Source organism: Harmonia axyridis, chromosome 4, assembly GCF_914767665.1.
Source record: "Harmonia axyridis chromosome 4, icHarAxyr1.1, whole genome shotgun sequence".
NCBI classification, from domain to species: Eukaryota; Metazoa; Arthropoda; class Insecta; order Coleoptera; family Coccinellidae; genus Harmonia; species Harmonia axyridis.
Window position 1 is genome coordinate 17,169,949 of NC_059504.1, and position 25,322 is coordinate 17,195,270.

Consider the following 25,322-nt stretch of genomic DNA (forward strand, 5'->3'; position numbering starts at 1 on the left):
TGCCATCACAAAAAAGGAAAATACATCAACAACGCATTGAATTTTATTCAGTGATGAGGCCCATTTTCACCTCAAAGACTACATTAATTAGGGATTCACTCACGGCTTAGCTTGATTTTCAAGTCAAAAAGTAGTTTTTCAATCTCAAGTCAAGTGAAATTTTTATTTATCAAGTACTTGAATCATATCGAGCTACTTGATTTTAAGCAGTTTTATTGTGAAGTGTCACATCAATAAAATAATGATGAAATGAGAAGGAACTTTGCAGAAAACACTTTCATTCATTAAACTTATTGTATAAAAAAACCGAAAATATCAACTTTTCGAAATATAAATTAAACCACTATAAATAATAACAAAATAAAAAATAATGAAAAATAAAATTTCTTAATATTGAGAAACCTCCAGGCTTTGTTTGATGCGTCATTTTTCATCCAAGATCTAAGACACATGAGGCATCTTATAGATTTCTCGCCTAACATATTGCGGGTTTTTGTAACTGTAAGAGCAGCTCAGGAAAATTGTCTTTCAACAGAAGCTGAATATTCTGGCGTTTATAAAAAATCCTTAATCATTTTGATCAAGTTTGGAAAGATATTTCTGAAAGTACCAAAATCTACCAATAGATTTCATAGAAATGTGAGAAAACTACTAATGAAGTCACACTGGCGAATGCTTCATGTCTCTCGGCGCTCGAGGAATACACTTATTTATTCTAAGCGCGAACGAAATTGCAGAAATATATACCGTGCGATTCGTGCATTTCAAGCTCAAGTAATATCAAGTAGCTTGATATCAAATCAAGCAATAAATATCTAAAATCGAGTCAAGTCAAGCTCAAGTATGTAATTTTTCACGAGCTTGATTTTAATGTCAAGTAGTTGGTTGAAATGTCAAGCAACTTGGTTTGATGGATCCCGAACGTTAATGAATCTCGGGATATCAAAGAATTATATAGTTGAAAAGCGTCTTCATTCTCAAAGTTTGATGTTTGATGCAGTTTTTGGCCTGGTGATGTACTTAGACCTTACCTATTAAAAAATAAGACTGGTGCAACGGTGAAAAGATTGCGCTACCGATCCAGAATTAACTTTATGTTCCGGAATTTTGACGCGCATCTTTTGAAGCTTAATTTTTATGAAAGAGGAACTGGATTAACGAGGTACCTAACTAAATTAAAAAAAAATTTTTTCAATGCGATTCTCACCAAATTTCGCATGAACATTCGCGTCGTTGGTCCTTCGAGCCGCATCTGCCCTCTTTCTAGTCGCGATCTCGCACAATAAAGTGAAATTTCCCATACGCACGTAGACGTGACAGTCTATATTAAGACCATTTACCGGCTTTCACCCAAAATACCTCCCAAAACTTCACTTTCGGCAGATATCCCCGCTCCCGCCGCCGCGGGCGTCGTGCCCAGGAGGCGTGGAGCCGTTTCAAAATTCGCCCGTGCCTTTTTTCCGAGTCGTGCACCGGCTTAACGAGCCGCCATCAATTCAGAGACGGACGGGCGAATTTCGATATGAAGGTCACGAGGCCGGTGCCATTATTTATACATTAAATGTTACAAAAATATTACTTTCGCTCTAACTATAAATTATCCCGCTGGTTAATCAAAACAATCGGGCGGTAATTGAATTATATTAAATTTGATTGGTTGCGGCGCGGCCGTCGTTACAGGCAAGATTCATGACCGGGTGTACCTGCATCGGCGTTACGATGGCGATCGTAAATTTTTAGCGCGATCTGGCTCACGCCCAGTCGATTTGGGACGCTGTATAATTGTTTTTACGGAGTGACAAAAAAAAAGATAATTATCCGTATTTGTTTTGATGATTTTTTAAATGGTGATTAAAAGTTGGCCTTTCTGATTGGCCCCGATGTTTCCTTGCTTGAGGTTTACGCTCATTTAGACTGGACATGCTTTAATTGAATATTCAACTGAAATGAGGGTTTTTTTTACATATCGTTAACATATTTTTGAGTTAAATATACAGGACCGATTCACAAGATTCAAGTAGGTATATGCTAATTTATTAATAAATAATAAATATATTAACTTATAACCATACGGTGGATGCAAAAGCAATTTGAAGCCCAATTCATGCAATTTTGCCATTTTTTCATTGATTAATGGCAGGGCGCATTGTCTTTATGAAACAGCACCTTCTTTTTCATCCTTCAATAACGCTATATAATAATCGCTGTTGATGGTCTTGCCCTTTTGGAGGTAATCAATGAATATTATAACTTGCGCATCGCAGAATACTGATGCCATAACATTGCCAGCTGACTTTTGAGTTTTTCCTCGCTTTGGATTCGGTTCATCATGTGCAATCCACTCAGCTGACTGTCGATTGGACTCCAGAGTGAAATGATGGAGCCATGTTTCAACCATTTTCACATATCGACGCAGAAATTCAGGTTTATTTCACTTAAACAGCATCAAACACTGCTCAGAATCACGTTTTTGCTTTTGATCGATTGTGAGCTTATGTACAAATATTCGTGAATGATATGATATACACGTTCAGATGATATCTTCACAATGTCTGCTGTCTCGATCAACTTCACTTTACGGTCATTCAGAATTATTTTGTGAACTTTTTTTATTTTTTCGTCGGTGACAGCCTCTTTTGGGCGTCCACTGCGTTCACCGTCTTCGGTGCTCATTTCACCATGTTTAAACTTAGCATACCAATCAATTATGGTTGATTTTCCTGGTGCAGAACCCGGGAAACTTTTCATCAAGCCAAAATTTTGCTTCAACTGTGTTTTTCCCTTCAGAAAGCAATATTTCATCACCAAACGAAATTCTTTTTTTCCATCTTTTTTCAAATAACAAAAGTAGCTACACTCACAACGCAATATCTCACAAACTAATGGTCAAACTGCTATCAAATTTTGATACGTTATTTGAGGGTTGGTACTAACTAAAAACCATATGGATTTAATACTAGCACCGCCATCTGTGCATCAGATCGGGGACTTTTAAAATGGCCTAATATCTCTTGAATCGAAGGAATTATTGATATCAGGATTTTATTTTCTTTCGTTTCTCAAGAAAAAGCACGAAAACAAGTCATCCTTCTCTTTTTAACTAGTGTAGTCCCGGAGATCCCATCAGAAAACATCGAATTTGAACCATCCTGTATACTAAGTATACGACAAATTTCATGAGGATCTAGCATCGCTGACTTCTTGTTCTACCTCTTTCTAATAAAAGAAACGAACAAAAACGTTAGCACTGCTGAATTGTGGTGGTTTTCTATCGACTTTCGAAGCACCCTGTATACTGAATACACTTCATAAGAATCCAGTATCTCTGGCTCCTTGCTCTACTCCCTTCTAATAAAAGAAACAAACAAAAACGCCAGAACTGACGAATTTCTATCAGTTTTTATCGACTCCCGATCCCGAAAATTTGGCGACCCTCAGGTCAATCCGCGGCGATTCTAGGTCCGTCCTTTTCCGCGAGTCCCGATGCGTTCGAGGCAGCGAATCCGACACCGCAGCGTGTGCCCGAGTCTGACTTCAGGCGCGGCCCGCAAAGAGGCCCGTCAACTATTACGGTATTTCCTTCTAACCCACTTCCTAGGAGTAACATTACCAGTTTCGTAGACCGAAATATCGGCTTACTTCCTCCGCGGTTTGTGGAGCGTGCTCGACGGCTCAACGTGGTTTGCCGACACCGAGTTCAGCTGCAGGTTAGGTACGGAAATGGAAATAAATCTCCTCAATGGGAGGTGTGACCATGCCGATCGATTTTTAGGTGACGCTTTTGTTCGATTTACATTTACAGTGGCGTAGGGTCAGATCCATGGCAAACATTAATAATATTCATTTAACAAAAAATTCAACAAAAGATCATATAATGTTAACTATTGCACAAATTAAAACAATTATTCCTTGATTGATATGATTACTAATTGAGTGAATTCATTCAATATGATGCACAAATCTTCCGTTATACAGCAACGATATCCGAAGATTGTTTCATCCTGACCATCAAGAAGTAAACAACGACGTCTTGCCCTATTTGACAACAAAATCTTGCTTCATCCCTGAATCGTATCAAATAAGTCTTAACGATTTCTTCAAATCTAACAATTCCATGAACCTGGATAGGTAATAAAGGGTTATTCATTTTGTTGTACCCAAAGTAAACGTAAATAAAACACACTTTCATTTATAATATCGATCAAATTTTTATTCCAATTTATTGTTTGGATGTTGTGGTAATGTGTGCAATCATTTAAATGTCTTGCGTGATTTTTCTCAGGACTTAATCCTTCGATGACTCGCAGGCACAATTTGGGCAATACCTCACCACTACCTTGATGGATGTTGGTTTTCAAATCGTCAATACTCTGAAGAATATCGTCAAAACACTATCCATTGCATAATCCAACAAAAAAAAAACTGAAAAATAGCAAAAAGCGATAAATTACAAGAACTTGTTGGCCAATTCACATAACCGAAATGGAAAATCACGCGTCCTGGAATTTTTTTTTGCATTAAAGCCAAAACAGATCGTATTGCATCATCTTGTTGGAACCACATCTCTTCCAATTCAATATCTTTCATTTAAGACCAAAAAACCGGTAATCATTTGACTATAGCCCTGAGAATTGATAGCATATGAGGCAGTGAATATCCTTAGCAGTTAGATAAGGATAGTCACTGCCTCATATGCGACAATTTTGCTTGTTTACATAACGCACAACCTCGTGGAAAATGTGATTCGTCAGTGTCGAAATTCAGTGCGACAATTAGACATCCAAATATTTGTAATTCAGGCATACAATCGCCATTTGTTCGTCGCATTCTATGGTCAGCTGGCTTTAGTTCTTGTGTCAACTGAAGCTTATAAGGATGAAGATGCACGTCGAGATACAAATAACGCCTTAACGTGCCGTAAGAGAGACCCAAATGTTCTGCGCACCAAGGAATGGATCTTCTTCAACACTTTCACCTACAGCAGCAATATGACGCTTCGGATAACAGTTCTGTTTTGCATATGTCATTGAAACAGGGCAGTGAAATCAGGACCACTACATGGTTAACCCAGTATTATCTAACAGTAAACTACAGGTTTAACAATTTTCAAAAGGTTATGAAATAACCAATGCCAAATTGCAGAATAAAGGTTAACGTCAGTTGAACAGATATTATGACTGTAGATCATAAAATTACAATTGGCCCAAAAAAGTTTTCCATTCGAAAAAAGTTGAAAATTATTATTTTGCAAGAAATTCGTGGTTTTCTGAATTCCAAAATCGTATGCGGCATATTAAATGGAATCAATCTAATTCAAGATGATAATATTCATATTTAAAAAATTCATTGTGCCACCTATATGTAGAAAAAACGACTTTCTGGTGGGACAACTTCTGCAGGGTAAATTAATATTTGGTTTTTCTTTGCTTAATTCACTATTAAATATGTAGATAGGTTTTATCTCGAAGTTGAACCTTCAAAAAAGTAATTTTCCCTCAAAAGTCTTAAAATAAATTTAAATTAGTTTGAGTCTGAAGTAAGGTACAGCTGCTGAGATTGTAACCGGAAGCATCAAAAATAGAAAGCATGCTGTTATTACCTCCGGAAAACCGACAAGGCCATTGAATTTAATTAGCAGTATATCTGCGAGTTCCTTAATGGAACGAATTTTCTTAATTTCGGATTTCAAACAGGTTTTCAAAGCAATTAATTGCTCATAGACATCAACCGAAACGTCGTTATTGTGCTTAATAGTCAATTCTTTGTTTTTTCGTTTGTTATATATTCCGAAGAATTAATCCGGTTGTGACAATTCGAGCCAATTATCAACATCAGAGGCTACTTTCCGTTTCATTTTTTCTTAGAGCACCACCCAAATGATTTAATTTTATTCCAATGACTTTTGCAAAGTAACAGAAATTAATAATTCATAAGACTGGCAGCTGTTGATATTGTATTCTCATTTCATTAGTATGTGATTATTCATTGAAAAATTGTATGTAATTACAGATGATCAAATTATTCGAAGGAAACTAACATGATTCATAATTTAAATATTCGCTTATTCGTCAATAGGCAAACTCACTCGGAGGTCTGTCGAGTATTTTCTCTTTGCAGCACTATTAGTGATTCACGGCTTGGTTTGATTTTCTACTTGAGCTTGACTTGAAATCTAGTCAAGCTCAAGTCAAGTAGTAGTTGTTCAATCTCAAGCCAAGTATTCATTTATCAAGTATTTGAATCATATCAAGCTACTTGATTTTCAGCAGTTTTATTGTGTAGTGTCACATCAATGAAAAAAATGATGAAATGAGAAGGAACCTTGCAAAAAACAATTTTATTTATTGAACTTATTGTATAAAAGAACCAGAATCTACCTATTGATTTCATAGAAATGTGAGAAAACTACTTATAAAGTCACACTGGCGAATGCTTCAGTCTCTCGGCATTCGAGGAATCCCTTTATGTAGTCTAAGCGTGCACGATATTGCAGAAATATATGCCGTGCCAAAGTAATATCAAGTAGCTTTATATCAAGCCAAGCAATAAATATCTAAAATCAAGTCAAGTCAAGCTCAAGTATGTATTTTTTCACGAACTCGATTTTCAAGTCAAGTAGTTGGTTAAAATGTCAAGCTACTTGGCTCGATGAATCCCTTATCTCCATATTAGATTCACTTTAAAATTGGAAAAATCTCATCTACTCGAAAATTTTCTCTTCGTAGCGAATCACCCAAATATGCGTCAACCTCAAAACATCATGATGCAAGACATCGATAAGACATAACTTGTAGGGAAGCAAATCAACATTCCTTGAGTTATGAAGTGAAAATTTCGAATTGTATCACATTAAATGCCTTCCAAAGCTCTGCTGGTATACACGTATATTTTTTCCGAAATTAAAATACTTAACAAGATTATACGTTTCAAAAATAGAATGAGTCTTTCAAAAATCCATACTACTTCGGAACTAGTTTGCAATAAATCACTTAGCCACGCAAGTAACAAGTTATACTGCCATAGTGTCCATAAGAATGCAACCAAGCAATTAACAAGTAGCGGAAATTAACCCCCCTATCTAACCAATCTCTAAATAGCATACCTTGAAAATCGATCAATGAAGAAAATCATGCGATAATATCAACGCCGTTCCGACTGATCGGCCAGGCGTTCAATTTCAAACAGAACCACTTGGCATTATTCAAATTCGAAGATATGTCCGAACAATTTGTTACCAGGCGATAGCCTGCCGTAATTATCTGCGTAATGAAATGTTATAAGGAGAAAATAGTTCTTTTAATTGGGTACCAATCACGCTACCGTGGCTACCTGGTATTTCCGGGTTACGCCGAACCAGAACTGGATAGAACCATAAGCTTGGAGGTTGTGCGTGTTATTCAAATCATAATTTAAAGATTGACGCTCACGCTGACGCGTCACGAAAAAAATTTTCCCAAAACACTGGATTTTTCTGTATAAGAAGTTTACGTTGAATCAAATGAAGCGACGCTCAATTAGGCGACTCGAAGAGAAGAGGTGCGTCAGTTGACGCTTGTATTCTCTACAGGGCCAATGGAGGGTTGGGGGCTATGCGTCAATTTTACCCTTCGATGTCTTAGAGAATCACCCAGGAATAAGCAATGAAAAAAAAGCTTTGTTGATCCGTGAAAGAGGAGGCTGAAGTAACCTTGAATATTGACACTCACTTAGGCAACGCAAAATTGACGCTTGCATTCTCTACAGGGCAAACGAGCCTCTCAGAAATTGCCGGCACTAATAAGCAAAGAGAAAAATGCATTGTTCAGTGGAAGAAGAGCTGAAAGGCTGAACTAACCTCAACTCACGCACACTTAAACGACTCATTGCTAAGATTGAATTCTGGGAGCGAAGCATCACTTGACCTCGTAGAGCTGCTGTCTAGCTGGAATTAACAATACAATTTTCTGTTAGCTACTTGCTTTATAGAGAATTTGAGCGTCAATCGACGAGTCGTTGAGTGGGTACCAACTTAAAGAACAACATCTAAAGGCCGACAGACATTATACTTCTAGTTTTTCATTAACGAAATGTGTTCTACTGAACAACATGAGCATGCAGATTAGACGACATAAAACAATCCAGACAAGAGAAGTCGATTTTTATTCAGAGGAGGCATGTGGCATATTTTGATTAAAAATTCGCTTTTGCTTCCGGTATAGGCTCAAAATCTCGGCAATCACTTCTTCATTAGAGCCAAATTGCTCTCCTTAGAGCATCCTTTTTTGGTCTCTAAAAAGCCAGCAATCACTAGTGACCAAATCAAGAGAATAAGTTAGGTGGATAAGCAGTTGGAAGCGCAAATCGTTCAATTTGACCATAGTTTAAATCGATTCGTTACTGGGAGCATTGTCTTTGGTGAACGAATTTTTTTTTTTTGCATTTGGAAAATTTTTTCCTAACTTCTTTCTCAATCACTTCAATAACGTTATGTTATATGCACTGGCACTGTGCAACTTTGTCAAGTCAATGAAAAATATACTATCCATATCCTTGCCGGCTGATGTTAGTGATTTTGGTGGCTTTGGACTACTTTCCACTCATGTTGAGCTCTATTTGATTCGAGAGTGTAGTGATGAATCAAAAAACCCTATTTTTCCGCTTCAAAAACTCCAAGAAGCTTTCAGAATCGATGATGCTTTGTAGCTTTTGATCAGCAGTGAGCAAATGCAGTTCCCATTTTAAGCGAACGCAAAATAGTGAATACACTGCCTTCTGATATCTTCAACTTCTCCTCGACCTCACGCAACTTCAATTTAATATTGCTCAAAACCATTTCGTGGACGTTTTTGATGTTTTTTGAAACAAATGCCGAAATCATTCGACCACAACATTCAGCATCGTCAATGGTTCTTCGACCACGTATAAAATCAGCATATCGCTTTTTTTACAGTTGTTGTCGATGTAACAGAGTCTGAATAACACTTATCAAGGCATTGATTTGCTCTCACAGTATCTGTCTCCATTGAAATTTATTATCAATATACGAAACGAAAAATGAAACTTCCAACTAATATTGTACATACCTCGGTACATACTTTAATATATAATAATGTAAAGTTGTTGTTTAGTCGATAGGCGAGAAAATCCTCAGTTACCTCCAGAATTAAAGGTACTTCTTGCATACACAAGTTCAAAGTAATAGTTGGACAGCTTCTATTTATTATTTATATCTTGATTTGGCTGCATAAACCGTTATTGGAATCACATTCAACTTATAATTGTTATGTGATACTTGTTATTTGATGCTTCATAAATGCACACTTATACTACCACCTCTTTTTGTTGATTAGAAACTAAGTAACATCAGGTGTCTCTACAATCTTGCTCCAAAAGTCGTTCCATACTTTGTATGAACGAATAAAACTATCAATTTATCTGCATTAGCGCAGTAGTGGGAGATTTAATGGGCGCAAAACACACGCACGGATTGGCGCTGAATGGGCCTTATGCAGCTGATAAATTGCATCTCGACTATTGTGGAAATCCCTGATGATGATCATAAGCCTACTTGATGTCTCGTCATGATTATTTCTCGGGTACTACGGATATATGTTCGAGTCCTCTTTCGAGTTGTGCACTTCAAATGAGAAAAGAGGAATAAATTATACGTTATGGCCAAGATCGAAATGACGACTTGATGATGCTTCGAGAAATTATGGATATAATGAATAGGAATATGAGTGTTCTGTCGGAATCCTTGGAATGTTTGTCGAGGTTTATTTCATTACTAAAAATGAGTTTTATGCATAGGTGTATCGTTTCACGTTGGAGGACAGTGTTCTTTTACAAAGTTTATCCGAGTTATCAGGTTTATTATTTATGATAATAAAACTTTGTAATCAAAAGAGCATAATACAGAATTTATGATACATATTATTAATATATTAATTGATCGGGAATACACAACCTCCAAAAAAATGTGAATATATATTTTAGATCAAATTAAGATATCTAAAAATCGATAGATACAATGCGACTCGAATGAAAAAAAGTGTTGTATATCTACTGATTGATTACCTTCGTTTCAAGTTTCAAGTAATTTAAAAACTCTTTAATATTGGTTTTCATGATTTCATTTTAATTGATTCTTTTTTCTTTATTTCAGAGGTGGCAAAGAAGATTTTTCGTTTTATATGATGATGGGGAACTGAATTATTCTGTTGATGAACATGTAAGTACTTTTTATATATCTTCCATTTTATCTATCAAGATTACATACATCTATACAAGGTGATTCATTAAAAATGTCCAATCTTTGAATTGTAATGGTTTTTTCAATAAGAGGTTGCATTTTGATATTGAAAAAGAACAGGTATATTTGAAAAAATCAATCGATGTTTAATTCATTGTTAAGAGGAAGGTTTGATATTACAGATGGAGAATATCCAATTCTCACATTTGCGGCCGTATATCGTCGATAATTTCCCGAATTCCATCTTTAAGGTCTTGAATCGATTGTGGAGAATTGGCATAGACCTTATCTTTCACGTGGCCCCACAGAAAAAAAGTCTAAAGGTGTTAAATTACAAGATCTCGGTGGCTAATTGAGATCTCCTCTTCAAGAAATGATACGACCAGGAAACCTAACTTTCAAAGTTGCTTGTGTCAATTTATTGGATATAAACGTGCCATTTTATAAAAAATAAATGTCGTCCATATCAATATCTTCCAATTCCGTCCATAAAAACATTGATGGTAGTTTGGTACCGTAACAGTTGCAACAGCCTCATTTTCGAAGAAGTAAGGTACAATCATACCACCTAGGGATTCAGGGCTTGGCTTGATTTTCAAGATACTTGGCTCAAGTCAAGTATTACACAGTTATTAAATCTCAAGTCAAGTATTACACAGTTATTAAATCTCAAGTCAATCAAGTATTTACTTATAAAGTATTTGAATCATATCAAGCTACTTGATTTTTAGCAGTTTTATTGTGCAGTGTCACATCAATAAAAAAATGTTGAAATGAGAAAGACCCTTGCAAAAAACACTTTTATTCAATAAACTTATTGTATGAAAAATCCGAAAATATCAACTTTTTTGAAATAGAAACATAAATTAATTCACTATAAATCATAACACAATAAAAAATAATAAAAAATAAAGTTTCTTAATATTGAGAAACCTCTAGCCTTTTTTGATTGATTTCATAACTTTCTATCCAAGATCTAAGACCCATGAGGCATCTTCTAGATTTGTCACCTAAACTATTGCGGGTTTTGTAACTGTAAGAGCAGCTCTGGAAAATTTTCTTTCAACTTATCAGAAACTGGTGTGGATAAAAAAATCCTGGGCCATTTTGGCCAATTTCGGAAAGATTTTTCTGAAACTATCAAAATCTACCAATAGATTTCTTGAAATGTGAGAAAACTACCAATAAAGTCACACTGGCGAATGTTTCAGTCTCTCTGCGCTCGAGGAAGTAATGTAGTTGTTCGAAATGTCTAGCTACTTGGCTTAATGAATCCCTAATACCACCAATCCAAAAACCACACCAAACAGTGAGACGTTGAGGATGTAGAGTGTTTTCAACCACCATTCTTGAATTTTCTGAGCCTCTAATGCGACAATTATGCCTCTTATGGGCCTCTTCACTGAAGATGTTTTTTCGATGGAAATCCGGATCATTTTGATGCATGTCAAGGACTCAATCAGCGAAGATTCAATGTTGCTTGAGTACTTGTGTTAACTGAACTTCAATAGCCTCAAAACCAAAGGATTTATGCGAAATACGGTGTAATGTCATTTGTAGATTGCCTGATTCCCAAAACCTACGAAGAATCGACAAACCTGGGTACACTTCAACACTATCTACAGGCCAGAGCAGCAATATTCTCATTTGTTCTTGAGCCACGCACAAACAACATTCTTCAGTAACTTATTCCAACAGCTTAATAGTTCCATCAGTTTCACTATTGATGGCCGAGAATGAGTTTGTCACGACTATATGAAAGTATTTTAGTTTTGCGAACTGTGACTGCAAAGTTTCCACCATTTTTGTAGTGAATTTTAACAATTTCAAAGCGTTGTTGCAGCGTAGATAGATCAAATAGAATGTGAATGGTCCAGATAGCGAGCAATTGAAAATGAAACCCTGTATTTACATTTTCAAGAATTGAACAAAAGGTAGCATCGATACACAAAGAAGCAAAATCTTCTTCTTTATTCTCTAATGTTGAATCTCATCAAGATAAAGGTTATTAGATCTACATATTCTTCAGCAATAATAATAACAACTACATTCTAGACGACTTGAATACATAGAAAAGCAGCATACTGCGAAAACACACTTTCGTCCGCTGACAATTAGAATAAATCAGAGATAAACGTAGAAAACAAGAACCAATAATGAACCTCATTCTCAGCAGTCATATTAAGAAACGGCCATAATGAAATGCACGCAAAAATCTTATACATTACAAACAGCAGGGTAAAAAGCAATTGGTGTCCAACAAGCTGCCACTATAAATTCAAGATTGCCATAAAATCGAACGATACACATTTGCTGACCCCGTTTTCGTTCGATAAACCTCGTCATTCAAGCGTTAAGAATAGTAATCAGCTGAATGCATAATATCTGTGTGTACACTTTCATTTTTTATCTCTTCTCGATGGCCAGACAGCGATTTCGTGAATAACAGCTCAATTATAGGATGATTTTCTTAATGATACTCATGGGAATATGGGGAACTATAAAAAATCGGATAGTTCTCAAGAGGACAGTCGAAATTGTATCTTTCGGATGCTGTGTTAGAATTTAGGAAGTTATGCACGTTTTGGCATAATCTAATAACAATTAACAAAAAGAAGTACCGTGGTGCCTCTTGAGTGAATTCACATTTGAACCAGTTAGCCAAAGGGCTAACAAGCGCCAAGGAATATCAAACACAAGAAAAGTTCCTAGAAATTTTCAATAATAATAATTCCTTATTTTTCCGAATTTTCGATAGACTTGGCAATGCCCCATTTCTCTTATGGAAAGTACTATTATTCCCTCATGAAATGAACTGAAGACGGTTGGAGAATTTTCTATAGCATTCTCTACAATTTGAGCATTCGCCATTTTGTAACTATTAATACGTTTTATACGTAAGAAGTTTTTGCAACATTTTGTATAATTTTTTGACAATTCCTTTTTTTCCAATGTCATTTGTGTTCAACATTTCTGTTCAATATGTTATGCCATTTGATTATGGCAACATAGAATCTTACAACTTTTAGAAATCATTGCTGAATTTTTTTTATCAAATTCAGTGCTGATTTGTGAATACTGGAAGAAATTTAAAATAATTCAGTAAATGGACTCACTATTAGTCGTTTTGTAGACAAATTTGAAATTGATACACTTAAATCTTGTTCTATTTCAAATTTGTCAACTGAATTAAAAAATTTCTAAACGTTATTGGAGGATGTACTTTCCATGATTGAATAACTTAACCTACTGAATACAAATGACACAACAAATGTCAAAAAATAATACATAATATAGCAATTTTAGTTTGTATCATTCCTATTGGAAACCCTATATGATGATCAGATTATCGAATTGTAAGAAGGAATGAAATTAATGATACTAAACTTTCAAATATGTACTTGTTTCTTTGAGGCGAACTATGAAATCTTTTGAATCGGTTTTATGAAAAAATTGTAAACTTAAAAAAACTCTTGCTAATGTTTTAGGATTTTTAAAATACAATATTTGAATAAAATACACCACAGTATGATATTTATCAAATTTTTTTATATGGGACAATGCTTATTATGTATATAAGCGGAAATATAATAAACTATCCTGTGAAATTTGTGGTGTTCTCTATTGTTGATATGAATCCTATAATATATTTCTGAATTTTTTCCTCACAGAATTCCTAATCGCTTCTTTTTTCTGTTGGTTCAACCGTAATCAAATGATCACGGTAAAATTAATTCTAGTATTCATCTCCTGATTAATGTTTTTGTAATTTTTCTCATTGCCTCAGGATCATTGTCATATAAAGGAAGGCGAAGCTGAATAGATTAGGAATATCCATTAGTAGCAATGATGAGCACAATCTGAAAAATAAGGACAATGAACTTGTACAACATCGTGGAATAATCCTCCACGTAATTCTTGTTTAGAATGGGCTGTAAACGAGATAAGGAAATTAAATACATATTTGTATGTCTCGAACAAGATAACCTTCATGAAGTGATATAATACAATAAAAAGTCCATGGAGTATTATTTCCATATAAGAGACCAAGAGACGTATTCGATAATATTGCTAGTAAAATAATTCTCAGAGGAATAAACATATATAGAGGAAGCATATGTCATTTTCTGTAAACAAATTCTGTCCCCAACATGAACTATCAAATTTGGCATGAAGCGCGCAGAAATGAAAACATTCAGTGATACGATATTTCATTCAATTCGCGAGTTTCAGACAAAGAACGTACTTCTTATGTCCCATAGTGAATCAACGTTTCATATCAACCCAAAATATATTGAGATGAATACCTAAATATAACAGAAATTCAGAAAGCAAACTTCAAGCGCGCCAAATGACGTGAAACAACGGACGACACTAAGAGAGCAATAGTTGCCAAACCTTGGATTTCAGCAGGTAGATTCAGAAAATAATAAATATTCTGCATACTATAAATTCGACAATTAAGAAAAATATCGGATTCCAAATATTCAAATTTGCATATTTAATCGGGAATCACTCAAATAAATATATTTCATTCAATATAATATACATTCATAAGAATATAGTAAAATTGTGGATTTGAAAATATATCACAATCCGACAACGTAATCTAACCATGTTGGGGACATGTTAAAATTGCGTATACTCCTCTATCTATGTTTATTACGCTATGGAATAATTATTCAGCTCAGCTGAATATGTGAATTATAATTAAAACTATTTAATTTGGTCTATCAGTTTTCTGTTTAATCCAAAAAATTTGCTTACTGCAATAAATCCAATCAAATTTTCAAGTGATGAATGATATGGATCATACGTTCGTTGTCGATGTCATAAGAAAACAATTCATGATATGCATAATGAGAAAGTGTTCGTGAGTCAGCATCAATTTCCTCAAGGTTAATTCAGCATAGTATGTATTCATAAAATCTTCTGATTTTTTTCAATTCTATGTATGAATGAATATATAAATAAAAAAGATTCCAATTCGTAAGTTGAAAAAATAATGAAGATCATTCAGGATCAACGCATTTCTGTTTACCAACATTCTTGTTTTCATAAAGATGAAACATTGTAACATTATGCGTATATTGTAGCAAAACGTATTCACCTTTTATGGTTTTGACCTTAAAATAATGTTTCAACCACGGACTGCAATAAATTATAATGGGTTCTTTCCTACACGCATATGGTTTCTAACGGTCATTGAGGTTCTTACTTAGTAGGTAGTCTCGTATATTTCGAGACCGTCTTCTTACGAAGGTGTGGTTTGGTAGTATGTTCACGGGCTCAAATATTTTTTTCATAAACATGATCACGTATTTTTGTTTTGCTATTCGAATTCTTTTGATGGTGGCTTCATGTCTTTGTGTGACCCTTTTAATGTTTGTGAAAATGATGTTGTTGATGATCTGTGTTTCCACATAAATCAATCTATTATGATTCAATTAGAGGTAACACCAAGTTCAGTTTGACTTGAGTCATTTACTAATTAGCATGGGCTTAGTGATCTCTCAAGAAGATACAATTGAGGCGATGGATGGAATTCTTGAAGACTGATTGAAATGCCTGTAACTTCAGTTTGGCTCAACATTTTTGAGCAAATTAGATCTCATCTGAAAGATAATATCTTGTTGATTGAGGACAAAATATACTCATGATAAATTTGTTTCTGCTGCTTTCGATAGGGGCTGCTAAGTCAGAAGTTCATTGTTTTGTTCATTTTACTCCGAAATTTCAAATGTAATGATAGGATTTCCTTAACAGAAACAAAAATTCCATCGATTTTGCATGAAAAAACTGAAGGTTGCAAAGCGATAGTTTCAGGAGTTCTGAAGTAATGGCCGAAAGAAGATATTCTTCAACTGATGCACTGCAAAAAACCAAATTGTGTCTTTAAGTTCTGACAGAAACAGAAATTCCATCAAATTTGTATGAAAAAACCAAAAGGTCGCAAAACGATAGCTTCAGGCGTTCAGGAGTTATGGCCGAGAAAAGGTATTCTTCAACTGATGCACTGAAAAACCAAATTGTGTCTTCTTTCGGCCATAACTACTGAACGCCTGAAGCTATCGCTTTGCGACCTTTTGGTTTTTTCATACAAATTTGATGGAATTTTTGTTTCTGTTAAGAAAATCCTATCATTACATTTGAAATTTCGAAGTAAAATGAACAAAACTTCTGACTTAGCAGCCCCTATCGAAAGCAGCAGAAACAAATTTATCATGAGTATATTTTGTCCTCAATCAACAAGATATTATCTTTCAGATGAGATCTAATTTGCTCAAAAATGTTGAGCCAAACTGAAGTTACAGGCATTTCAATCAGTCAGATTTCTCCCTTTCACCTACCCTTATTTGATGTCGTAAAATCAAAAGTGGCAATTCAAAAAGATAGAGAATTTCCCAAGGATGATATTTTTTCTTCAACTTCATATGAATCATTTTCGAGTAAAATCCATTTTTCCACTCGACGGTAGCTATTACGCTCCCTTGCGGTAGAGGTATGAACTTCAAATCAATTTCCAGTGTCTTTTCTTGTATATTTTAGTGATGAAAATTTTTACCGCAAGTCTCTACGATAACTGGATCCTGAGATATAGCCACTTACCTCGCTTATTTGCCCACCCTGTACAATTATGATTCCGATCATCGCGAATACTGGAAGTACATGAGACAATATGGACATTTTAAGGAGAAGATCTCAATGAGTTCAATCAGCAAAAACAAAAAAGGTTACTGATCAATCAACAGATGATGGGATAAGACAGAAAACATAACAAGACAAAAAATATAATAAATACATAGACTGGGTGTTCATGGAAACAGATAGGAGAACAAATAGCGTAATAAGCATGTCAGTAAGATCGACCAAGGTCAGCTCTATCCAAAATTGCAAAACGAATTGCCAGTAGAACAACCATTTTAGGTTAGTTGAGCTTACACCGAAAGCAACAGTAGGAGAAAGTAGTTGAAATGAGGCAAGAGGTGTAAATAAGAAATTTTGGTCATCTATAAAACAAAGGGCTCTAAGAACCGTCGGTTTCCCAAACGATCTCGAGATGTGCAAGTATGTTTCGCTGTAATCGACGTTGAATACAAATCTGAGAAACCCGATCCAGCTTGATTTGCGATGCCACTTAGATCGAATGACTACCGGCATCCGAACGAGCTACCAGAGTACTACGAACTCCACATAAGGCCAGTTTGAAGACTTTATGGCGCGGATGCTCTTTATGGGACGCACCGGCCACGGACATAAAACCCAGGAACAGTTAGCTCCGTCTCGGACGTTTTCGTATTCAAAGCCACCACGATATATCTCGCGGGATTTTGGCCGAATATTCGTTTTTATGGGCTAGGTCCCAAAAAGGGATCTCGTCCAAGCCACTGTGATGAATTTTGGTTTATTATGTTCGAGTTGGCGTTTTAGTGGTCGTTTTTCGAAGTGTGGGGTTCAGAACTTAAATCCAGACTGATCTGAAATTATAGTGTTATTATTTTATCAATGGTATGACGTCATACCTAGTGAGATTTAGAATCCAAACCAATACGTCTTGTTACTAAAGGGTGTTTTTTTTTAGAGCTATAGAACTTTAAATTGCAATAAAACAATGATGGATTATTCGATTGACATGAACTTTTTGTATCCGCAAGATAATCTTGTGACATTACATTTTAAATATGATTTCTGGCATATGTCCGCCAAGGCTGGCTCGGATGTAGTCCAATCTGGACGTCCAATTTTCGATGACTTTTTCCAACATTTGTGGCCGTATATCGGCAATAACACGGCGAATGTTGTCTTCCAAATGGTCAAGGGTTTGTGGCTTATCCGCATAGACCAATGACTTTACATAGCCCCACAGAAAGTAGTCTAGCGGTGTTGAATCACAAGATCTTGGAGGCCAATTCACAGGTCCAAAACGTGAAATTAGGCGGTCACCAAACGTGTCTTTCAATAAATCGATTGTGGCACGAGCTGTGTGACATGTTGCGCCGTCTTGTTGGAACCACAGCTCCTGGACATCATGGTTGTTCAATTCAGGAATGAAAAAGTTAGTAATCATGGCTCTATACCGATCACCATTGACTGTAACGTTCCGGCTATCATCGTTTTTGAAGAAGTACGGACCAATGATTCCACCAGCCCATAAAGCGCACCAAACAGTCAGTTTTTCTGAATATAACGGTGTTTCGACATACACTTGAGGATTAGCTTCACTCCAAATGCGGCAGTTTTGTTTGTTGACGTAGCCATTCAACCAGAAGTGAGCTTCATCGCTAAACAAAATAAAATGGACGTAGTGCGCGATTCGTATTCCGCACAGAACCATTATTTTCGTAATAAAATTGCACTATTTGCAAGCGTTGTTCAGGCATGAGTCTATTCATGATGAATTGCCAAACCAAACTGAGAATAAATCAGTTGACAGCTGTTAAATCGGTCGCCATCTTGAACAGTAATGCCAACTTAAAGTTATATACCTCGAAAAAAAACACCCGTTACTTGAAGCATTCGAAAATATGGGGATATCTGCTCGCCTTGGCTTGAGTTCACCAATCTATCATTCTGATTTCAATTCAAATCTGACCAATTCAAAATTGGTTTGGTTAGGTTTGGTTATCTCATTTCGAATCATTAAAAATAATGTGTTCTTTTTGGAGCCACATAATTTTCCAAACTTCAAAGAGTGAAACTATTTTTAAAAGCAATTGTTGATGTTGATTAGATGGTGAAGTACCTAGATGAAAAAATCACAGTCTGGCAACAATGCTAGAAAACGTGATGTCATGGCACTGATGAAATAAATGATGTATAGGAGTTATTTTTGTGAAGATAAGTATAGTCTGAATTAAAACTTATTGATGAAGGGTTCTCCAAAAAGAAATATCATTTTGATATTGAAAAAAAAACGAGTAAATTTCAAGAGAAATCAATGTTTACTTCATTGTAAAGAAGAAAGTATGCCATTAACGAAGGAAAACGATATAAGCCAAAGGCCATCACGACTATCAAAAGTCGATAGGTGACAGCTTAAAAATATTTTTTACAATTTGTTGCCTCATTACTTGAAAATATTGAGGTATGAAAAAGTTGTTGTGAAATTTACCCCTGAAAACTCCTGTTTGAATCGCAGCTACAAATTTAATAGTTCCAGAGTAAAAATAAACAAAATCCTTCTTAAGAGAAGTATCTTCAAATTCAAAGGCTGTTACACCGTAAAGAAACATTTCCGAAAAAAACATTCTGAATTTCTCCCAATAGTTTCAACATTAGAATATGGAGGACCATTATTGTCCACGAATTCTGGGACAGCCTGTATATGAAAGAAACACAAACACTTCTGGGTGTTGAGGACAGAAAGTTTGGTTCTCACGAGGAATAGTTAAAAATCCCACACACATGCAAGGATTACTTCGGGTACCTTCTCCCACAACGCAAAAACTCATCTGCCTAACCCAATTCTCCTCAACTTGTTCGACGCTGTAATAAATAATCAGTAATTATATACGCGAAAGTATCATCTTTCGTTACTGACACACCTTCTTCTCTCTCTGTCTTCTTGCATTCGATTTGCATCAATTTATCATGTTCGTCAATTGTAGAGGGCTACTCCCTATCGAAAATATTCTGCTGCTTGATTGAATTTGTGAGCATTCCTGTAGTGTTGATATATGATCTCTAAATGCATCATACTAAAAATTTACAGCATGATTTATAGTTCCTTCTATCTCATGGAATGACCAAATGATTGGAACAAAAGGATTGATGAAAAAAAATTGCCTTCGGGACTGAAATCTGTGTGAGCACAGCACTTTGCTTAATAAGTGTTATTGAGACTCTGTTACAATGGCTAGAAGGTGGTATGCTGACTTCAAACGTAGTTAGGAATTCACAGCTTGGCATGACTTTCAAGCTACTTGGCTAGTAGTAGTTTTTCAATCTCAAGTTAAGTCAAGTATTTATTTATCAAGTACTTGAATCATATCAAGCTACTTGATTTTTAGCAGTTTCATTGTGTAGTGTGACAAAAAAAATGATGAAATGAGAAGGAACAAGGAACCTTGCAAAAAATACTTTCATTTATTAAACTTATTCTATAAAAGAACCGAAAATATCAACTTTTTTGAAATAGAAACATAAATTACACTATAAATCATAACAAAATATAAAAACATCAAAAAATGAAGTTTCTTAATATTGAGAAACGTCCAGGCTTTGTTTGATTTCATAATTTTCCATCCAGATTCTAAGACATAGGCATCTTATACATTTGTCGCCTAACCTATTGTGGGTTTCTGTAACTGTAAGAGCAACTCTGGAAAATTGTCTTTCAACAGGAGCTGAAGGTTCTTGCGTTGATAAAAAATCCTTGGCCATTTTGGCCAAATTTGGAAAGATATTTCTGAAACTACTAAAATCTACCGATAGATTCCAGAGAAATGTAAGAAAACTACTAATTAAGTCACACTGGCGAATGCTTCAGTTTCTCGGCGTTCGAGGAATCCTCTTATTCAGTCTAAGCGAGCACGAGATTGAAACAATATATGCCGTGCGACGCATGCATATCAAGCTCAAGTAGTATCAAGTAGCTTGATATCAAGTCAAGCAATAAATATCTAAAATCAAGTCAAGTCAAGCACAAGTATGTAATTTTTTACGGGCTTGATTTTCAAGTTAAGTAGTTGATTAAAATGTCAAGCTACTTGGCTTGATGAATCCCTAACAGTGGGTGAAACTTGAATTAATCACTACACTTTTAAGTCAAAAAGATCATCAGCTGAATGGGAAGCAGGAGGTGAAATGTACAAAGCGATCAAAATCTCAAATATCAGATTGCAAGGTTATTGCATCCGTATTGGGATGTGCATGATGAATTCTTCATTAACTTTCTTGACAAAGTTAAAACCATCAACAGTGGATATTACATACCGTTATTGGATCGTCGAGTGCAGAAATTAAGAAAAAACGACCTCCAATGTGAATGAAAAAATTCTCTTTCACCATGACAATGTGCCCTATAACAGATGGATGAAAACCATGGTCAACCATAGTCGAATTGCGCTTTCAACTTCTTGATGACCCAGCTAATTTTCCAGTTCTGGCCTCCAGTGATTACCGGCTTTTGTAGACCTTGAAATAATGCTCCAGGGAAAGGAATTCTTCTCTAATGAAGAAGTTATAACCGGAGTTGAAGCCTATTTCCGAGGTAAAGACTAATCTTTCGTACACCTACGAATTTGCATTCACATGATCACGTCTTCCAAATAAAAACTGACCAGCCTCATCATTTTCTGTGAAAACATTCTCACACAAATATTCGTTTCGACAGTTTTATGCGGGTCACCCTGTACACTCGGTTCTCGACACGACTCGTTGATCTAGTGGCTCTTAATTCATCCACAAGTCATTCCGATCCACTTCTCTCCATCCTCGCTGGAACCTACATCATCCAATCTAACAACCTGCAGCAGTCCCACGAGCCGCTACTGACCTCATAAGTCCCCCCCGGTTTCCTATTGTGTTTACACATGCAATACCCACGCATCCCCGACGATGCAATCTCTATTAATTCCGTCAGGTAGTTTTCGATTGGTCGCCAATGGATGATACGTGTGAGAAAGGAAACAGGATATCTGTTGCACCGATATGAGTCGCGAATGTGCAATCAAGGGTATATCAATCCATGTGGAAGATGCGAACGAGCCAACTTACACCGACTCGTATGACTAAGCACCTGTCGATGAAAACTACGAAGCAGATTGTTCACTGGGAAGATCGATTGAAAACGATACGTTCAGATCGGTTTCGTTCTTTTCTTGCGGTGACTATAGATAGTATTTCTGAGACGTCATTTCCTTCATGGAGTGCTAGGAAAAGGTGTCACTATTTCAAACTTCCGTCTCCTAGTGGGAACAATTCAAAACTATCATTTTGAGATTCCTAAGTCTCTTAATGCACCATGCCTTTTCAGGCCTATTTCTGAGCCTGGCAGTCTCAGTCTAATGTGCTTGAAATGAACATGCCCAGAAACAAGCTCTGAAAGCGTATTATAGTCTAACAGTGCTAGAGACCTATGAGGAATTCGCCCCTGAAATATCAATGAAAATAGAGGCCAGGCAAGATAGAGATCTAGTATAAGAATAGTTCATATTCGTCTCTATTTCTGAGCCTTAGATCTCCATGCTTCTAGTAATATATTTTTTATACTTAGGTCAACCATGAAATTCAACCGAACGTTCTCTTCTGAGATGTAGGTAGGCCAACACAATTCTTATTACATTACCCAATTTATTGTAACTTAATAGTGCCAGACATCCATCAGAAATCAGGCAAGAAATAGTCTTGAAAATAGGCTCTAAACAGGCACGAAAGAGTTATGATATTTCTAGCTATTTGTGAGCCTGAAATTTGCATGCTTTCAAACATATTTTCGATGCTCAGACAAGAACTATTTTCACTGCAATTCAGGTCGATCAACATAATTTTTATCTCATAGACTTGTAGCACCAAATTGGGCTAGCGTCTATAAGAGTTATAAGTGATTATTTTCAAAATTTGACTTCGAGGTTTGCACCTCTGTAATTATGTCTGAAACAAGTATCAAAAAAAGAAATCGTAGTGTTATAGTGCCAGAAATCTGCCGGAATTAGCTCAGAAATAAGACATTGCAATAGGAATTAAAATAGCTGCAAAAAGAGTCTAGTGTTATAATTGTGCCTATTTCAGGGCTATTCCTGAGCCTAACTAATCTTATTTAAAATGGAGATGCCTTCAGGCTTTTTTTGAGTCAAGTTTATTGGATATGAATGGCTTTTAGATATTTGGAATTGTCAATATTTTTTCAGAATCAAGTACTAGATTATTATCAACATCAACGGAAAATATCGTTGAAAATATCTATTTAAATTAGCACCAAAACAAGCATCAAAAAGGACATAGTGAAATAAAGTCTGACAGAAAATAAATAAACATGTGAAGAGGCGTCGAAATAGAGGATAAGAGGTTTTTGTTCATTATTTTCACCCTGTGCTTTTATTATTGAATTCCTTTCAATTGCAGTGCTTGAATATCGATGAAGAAAACATTGACAGATGAAAAGGTTGAATTATCTGTACTTTTTTCAGAGAAATATGAATTTGGTGAAATATTTCAAAATAGAATGACATACGTGATTCGAATACAATGAAGACTCTAAAAAAGTTTTCACTGTTTATTCTTTTAATTATCATGAATACAGTTCGTCGACTTCCCGAATGGATACTTAAAACGCAAATACCAGCATAATACCACTAATTAAAATTTCGAATTGGCAATAAGAAGTGCATATGACGACCCGAAATGGGTCTATAACATAATTTTCTAGCTCCAGGTTATTGTTTTACGCTGACAAGCTGTTATAGTTCTTGGAAACGGGTATGTATCTGTATGAACCTCCAGCATTTCAGGTTTTGTAGTTTTGTTCGTATTGTGCGAATTGCGGCTGGGCTAAATTTAAACTGGAGAGTGTTTGTTAACCTGGACTCGTCTGGAAGACCGACGAGGCGCTATTTTCGGGTTTAAATTGTTACAAATGCGACTTGGAATATGATATCGAATTGCAGATCTTCTCGGAAGCTATAAATAAAGCAGCACAGAGTTTCCAACTTCAAGATGCACATTGATGTATATCTATATGCGAACACAATAACAAGCTATTTTTCTGGAAGGCCTGGATGACCTAGGCTATGGCCAATGACTCATGCTACACCCTGTATGACGATCCAAATGTCACTTCTTTCAAGGGGTATAGAATGGTCCACATGTTGAGAATATTTTTCATTGTGAATCATCTTTTATATGAAAAACTATTATTTTGGCACACAAGTTGTATTTTTTACATTAATGTTTGTTTTTTTTTCAGCCGGACACGATTCCCCAAGGATCTGTTGACATGTCCAAGGTCCTGGAAGTGACTGCGGCCGAACAGATAACAGGTCATCCTCATTCTGTCGCTTTGACATCTCCCGACAGAGTTACCTTCATAAAGGCTGCCAGTCGCGAAGATGCTAGATGGTGGGTGGAGCTTTTGGCTATGTTTCCACGGAGACACAAGAGGAATGCTACATTTCCAGGTGTGTAGACACTCCTTTAGCTTAAGGGTATCTCCTGGTCTTGATCCATACAAACAGAACATACTCCAAAACATTACACAGGATATAGTAAATAATTGTTGAAATACTGTAATCTCGAAACCAAAATTCAATCATACTAGTTTATCCATGTCTTTTATTGAAAAAACATTGGCGCAATTTATCAATCTATGAGTAGCAAGATTATCCATCAAAACACGCTATGTAAATTAATATACTAACTGACAAAGAAACTGCAAAGGAGTTGTTCAAATTTCAATTTTTTTTGGTAAAATATTGATAGTAGAGCTAGGAGTAAATGATTGAATTTGGAGATAAAATCGTGAACGTTTTTCAATGTAAAAAATTTTCGTTACCTAAATATTGTAGTCGTTTTTAACAAGTTTTTTTAAATTTTCCAAAAAACCAGCTGTTCGAAGAGATCCAGAGTCGATGTTTAGTTGTTGTTAAAATGCCTAGAGCATGTGTACGTGAAATTTATCGCCAGCTAAGTGAATTTGAAAGAGGTCGAATTATTCGTCTACAGGAGGCGGTGTTGTCATTTCGAGAAATCGCTAACCGTGAGAACAGAAAACCAACTACTGTTATGAGATGTTGTCAAGCGTAGTTTGATAATGCCCAAAACTGAAGAAGAGTAGACACCGGACGTCGTAGGGGCATAAATGAAGTTCAAGATCGACGTCTGAGACTTATGGCCATTAGAGACCGATTTGCGACAACTCGATCTTTGGATGATGAGTGGTTAGGAGAACAAGGCCATCCTGTACCTGTCCGAACGGTTTACTGCCGAATAAGGTATTTTGGACTGCAGCATTATCGACCCCATCTTGTGTTACCTCTGGCGGTTGAGCATCACTAGCAACGATTACAATGGTGCAGAGAAAGTCAACATTGGAATGTGGAATGGCATCAGTTCGTCTATTCTGATGAATCTGGATTATTCCTTGGGGGCATAT

General features: G+C 35.9%; 1 protein-coding gene across 1 annotated transcript in view; it reads left to right on the top strand.

Annotated features, from left to right (window-relative positions):
* The window catches only part of LOC123678337 (protein outspread), a 202,995-nt gene that overhangs the window by 131,618 nt on the left and 46,055 nt on the right, over positions 1-25,322 (top strand). The window contains exons 3-4 of the mRNA XM_045615319.1: positions 10,145-10,210; positions 24,138-24,348. Coding sequence (XP_045471275.1) covers positions 10,145-10,210; positions 24,138-24,348 — 277 coding nt within the window. The remainder of the gene's footprint in view (positions 1-10,144; positions 10,211-24,137; positions 24,349-25,322) is intronic.